Raw genomic sequence first — 4,994 nt, forward strand, 5'->3', positions numbered from 1 at the left:
CTAACCAATTGTCATAGGAAAACCATAACTAGTCAACAAGTCAAATTGACCATCTAAGTTTTACAAAAGTACAATGCTAGAGTTGCACTAATACGGAAACAAATAATATCATGGCAGAAAAAGTTAAAAGGAAGTCAACACTATTTAGTCTTTAGGCTTTACTCTTTACTAACCAACCCTAAATATCAAGCATTTTATCTAGGTCTGGCATATCGTGTATACCCGTACACGATAAGACACGAACACGAAATGGGTATACCTGTACACGACACGAAAACTTATCGTGTACCTGTAACCCAAACACGAACACGAACCTGCTAATACCTGGTATACACGATAATACACGATAGTACACGATAATAGCTGTTTAGAAACGCATATTTGACAACCTTTTAGCGAAACAAAAGTCGATGAAAGTTCATAAAAGTCTTAGACTAAAACATAAATCCATGCTCCTTAACAAATTTAAGACAAAAAACACATAGAATTCTAATCAAAACATATTGAAAACAATATCAGGTTCCAAGCTTCAAAGTTTCAATTGGTCTTTCTTCTCGAATCTTCAATTCCAAGCAATCAAACCTACACACAAAATAAGTATAGTCAATTAGTCATATTAATCATGGACAATTGGACATATTCATATAGTTTTATCAAGTACATTATTAGAAAGTTTTAGAGTGAGGTACCTTAGGATTGTTCATTGTTTTTAGCGAGCAACACTACTTGAAGCATTTGGAGTTGGTACCTTAGGATTGTTCACCGAGTTTGAAGCATTTGATTCACAACTAATGTCAAGCGACATTATCTTCAGTGAGCCACCAAGTGAACCTCATCATCAACATCCATATCCATCGAGAAGTCATCTTCTAAATCAATTTGGATAGAATCACTCCCCGTCTAAAATGATTAAAGAAAAAAATATGTTTTCTGTTCTACTGTCTACAATTACTGATGCTGTTTTCTGTTGAATTCTGATGTTTATAAGCTTTTGCTTTCATGAACAGGTATACCCGGGGTCGTATTTGTATTGCCTGATTCCTATGTCGATCCTGTAAACAAAGAATATGGAGGTGACAAGTATATTAATGGAACAATCATACCCAGACCGCCACCTGTGCAATATGGTAGACAAAGTGGAAGGTATAATGATAGAAACAGAGAATATAACAGACCACCAAGAGGCCAGTTTGAGCAGAATAATGCATCTGGAGGACAGGGAAATTATGAAAGAGGCCCTCCGTCTTCTAATCAGGCAAATTACAACCAAGGTGAGCAGAGAACTTTTCCTCAAAGGGACCAGGGAAACTATGCACAGCCTGAGCGGAGGGATTTTAGAAGGCAGAGTGGTAATTTTACTCCCCAGTCTGGTGGAGGCTACAACCAAGGAGGTGGTGGAGGTTATAACCAAGGAGGTGGCGGAGGTTACAACCAAGGAGGTTACAGGCAAGGGACTGGTGGGCAATATGATCAAGGTAGAGGTGGAGGTTACAGGCAAGGGGCAGGTGGACAATATGGCGGCGGCGGCGGTGGTTATGGGCAAGGTGCAGGCGGTCAGCCTGGACAAATGGGTGGTGGGAATTACGGGCAAGGCACAGATGGACAGTATGGTCAAGGTGGTGGCTGGAATAATGGTCAAGGTGCGGGTGGTCAACAAGGTCAAGGTGGTGGTAGAAATTACGGGCAGGTAAGTGGTGGAAGTTATGGGCAGGGAATGGGGTATGGTGGTGGCAATCAAGCTTCAGCACAATATGGGGAAAATTCAAACTTTTCACAGGCGGGGCAGAGGGGCAGCTTTGGTGGGCAGCAAGGGAACTATGAAGGTGTTAATGAAGCTGAGGCCTTCAAAGTACGATTTACTCATCCTTATCTTAGTAATTACAACTCATATTTTAATTAAATGGTGTATTTGTTTTGCAACTTGTTAAGTTTGAATTTATATGAAAATTTATATATTTACCTTAGCTTGTGTCGGTGAATTTGTTTTTGCAGGAAAGATGATTAAAATGCTGATGAAGAAAGTAAATAATCCTTTGGAAGGAGTGTGCTAGCTGAAGCAGCGATAGTGAGTCGTATTTTATTTTAACTCGTTGGTATTATGCTGGTCTGTATTATAATGGTAAGACTTTTGTTGGTGATGGTTTTGATCTTCAACTGCATACATCTTGTTTGAATCGAACCACTCGTTAGTTCAATGCAGATAGTGTAATATCATTTTGGCAATGATTTGGTGTTTTTTAATGTTCCTTATTCTGCATACAAATTAAGTTCTGTTTAGCAGCAGTTAATAAAAGGATTTCATTATAAAAGTAGTTTTTAGGTATAAAGATTAATGGAGAATGGAATGTCATAGTAAAATCAGTTTTAAGTTGAAAACTATAAGTTGCACACACTAGAAACACACAAATACACTATACATTCAAAGTGTATGTAACACATCTGTATACATAGTGTGATAGCCATTGCGACCCCAAATTCCAAGCCACAGGTCATTAGCCGTGTAGAATTCAATCGGGTCAGCTTAGTTGGGTCCTTGTGGGTTCATCACCACTCCAGCTAGCGTGTGATGCTTCATGCACCTACGTTGTTCTTATTTTCCGATGTTTTCAATTACCACATTTATTTTATTTTAGGTAATTTCATTTGGTATTTTTAGTTCGTATTTCTTTTCCTATATAAACTGTAGAAAAAGATGGAAATGGCAGGAGTTTTACAAAAAGAATGTGTTAATTTTATTTCATTGAATTATGAGTTTAGGGGTTATCTTCCAATGCTAGTTCAAGGTTAGCAAACTTGAACGGTGTTCTCTGGAATCTAGATTAGGTTGAGTGGTGATTTTCTGTATCTTCATTCGATTAGTATCTTCTAAAACTCGTTTCTCATTTAGGCTAGTTACTTTAACTAGTAACACGCCTTTGTGTCATATTGCTTTATACCCACACTAAGATTTAATGTTGACATGAAGAAAGATGCCAATATGGCGTTATGATGCATGTGCATCTTCAGCAAACAGGTGATGATTTTAAGGTATTCTACATAAAGGGAATACTCTTTATCATCACAACAGGAGTTGTTTGCACACATCCTGTTTGTGTGACGCGTTGAGACCAAAGAACCGTCCAAAGCCAATCAAAGCAATCGTGTGCTAGCATCCAATTAAGGAGTGTGATGTAGGGGGAGGATTCCAAAATAGTTGGAAGTTGACGGTTAACAAGTGCTAATTAAAGTTTGTTGATGATTTTAATTTGGGTTAATTTTGTATGAATTCCATGGCTCTTGGTTTTAGTTTTTAGTGATTTAGTCAATAATGCTTTGTGGACTATCCTTTTAATTTCATTCATTTATGGTGGTGTTAATAATGAATGCTTTGTGGATACTTAAAACATCAATTTGTATGCATGTTTGAATTTGTGTGTTCTTCATGTTTTCTAACATTGTATGTGTTTGAATCCGAATGTGGTACCAAAGCGGGACAATATATACCGGTATCGTGCCATTCCCAAATGTGCTTATACGTTACAATAATTGGCAGAGATGCAAAACAGAACCAGTACCTCAACTCGAATCAGTTTGAATCCGGTATGATAGAAACCGATTTCAGTGGTGTACTTTATTTTTAACATGCCACTAGTTTTGAACTTTCTATGAAACTTTTGTCGATCCTAAAGCTTTCATTGCGATAATACTTTTTACGTTGCTGACCTTTTAAGTGATTTGACTAGCTCAACCCATTTATGTTGGCTGATTCTTCAAAAGTTAAAAAAGGTAAATTATAACCAAAATCTATTCATTTACTTGTCAAATGAACCTCAAAACTCTTATCAACCCCCCCCCCCCTCCCCAGGTTTACATCCTTTGGGCAAGACTTATTATTGCCAATAAGTCTGTGCGATGAGCGTATGATACCAACAAATAAGACACGATGATTCGTGGCATTAAACACGATTACGGCACGATAACCAATCATGTAATTTTTTCCTAACACGAACCTGTTTAGTAACATGTTAACATGTTAATACCTGTTAAGAAACCTACTTAAAAACACAATTAGGGCTGTCATATCGTGTATACCCGTACACGACACGAAAACTTAACGTGTACCTGTAACCCAAACACGAACACGAACCTGCTAATACCTGGTATACACGATAATAACTGTTTAGAAACGCATATTTGACAACCTTTTAGCGAAACAAAAGTCGACGAAAGTTCATAAAAGTCTTAAACTAAAACATAAATCCATGCTCCTTAACAAATTTAAGACAAAAAACACATAGAATTCTAATCAAAACATATTGAAAACAATATCAGGTTCCAAGCTTCAAAGTTTCAATTGGTCTTTCTTCTCGAATCTTCAATTCCAAGCAATCAAACCTACACACAAAATAAGTATAGTCAATTAGTCATATTAATCATGGACAATTGGACATATTCATATAGTTTTATCAAGTACATTATTAGAAAGTTTTAGAGTGAGGTACCTTAGGATTGTTCATTGTTTTTAGCGAGCAACACTACTTGAAGCATTTGGAGTTGGTACCTTAGGATTGTTCACCGAGTTTGAAGCATTTGATTCACAACTAATGTCAAGCGACATTATCTTCAGTGAGCCACCAAGTGAACCTCATCATCAACATCCATATCCATCGAGAAGTCATCTTCTAAATCAATTTGGATAGAATCACTCCCCGTCTAAAATGATTAAAGAAAAAAATACATAAAGTTACACAAAAATAAAACCAAACTTGAACCAAAATAAGTATAGTCAAATAAACAAACATACCGTTGTTTTGGCTTTCTTATCCTTCGCCTTTTCCACCTTCTTTTGTGGGTCACTCATAATTTACCTAATAGTAAATACTAACAAATGTGAGCAATCAAAAGTTCAAAAACCAAATAAGTGAATAATTAAACTAAAACAACCCTAAAGATGGATTTTATAATCAAAAGTTCAAAACCAAATAAGTAAAATAATTAAACTAAAACAGCCCTAA

The 4,994-nt window shown here is 36.5% G+C and overlaps 1 protein-coding gene across 1 annotated transcript; it reads left to right on the top strand.

The window, feature by feature from the left end:
- The first annotated feature begins 905 nt into the window (after positions 1-905).
- Positions 906-2,248, top strand: LOC143537900 (uncharacterized). Its single transcript, XM_077031562.1, has 3 exons — positions 906-966; positions 1,008-1,849; positions 1,993-2,248. The coding sequence occupies exons 1-3, from the start codon at positions 906-908 to the stop codon at positions 1,999-2,001; spliced, it is 912 nt and encodes a 303-aa protein (XP_076887677.1). The 3' UTR covers positions 2,002-2,248.
- Positions 2,249-4,994: the final 2,746 nt, after the last annotated feature.

This window comes from Bidens hawaiensis, unplaced genomic scaffold (genome assembly GCF_021521415.1).
Source record: "Bidens hawaiensis isolate Kalapana, Puna unplaced genomic scaffold, B.hawaiensis_p1.1 tig00011436_1, whole genome shotgun sequence".
NCBI lineage: Eukaryota > Viridiplantae > Streptophyta > Magnoliopsida > Asterales > Asteraceae > Bidens > Bidens hawaiensis.

Excerpts from the sequence above, each read along its gene's own strand:
- LOC143537900 (XM_077031562.1), top strand. The coding sequence starts at position 906 with ATGATTAAAGAAAAAAATATGTTTTCTGTTCTACTGTCTACAATTACT. Across the intron at positions 967-1,007 it reads AATTACTGATGCTGTTTTCT|GTATACCCGGGGTCGTATTT; the intron begins GTTGAATTCTGA and ends TTTCATGAACAG.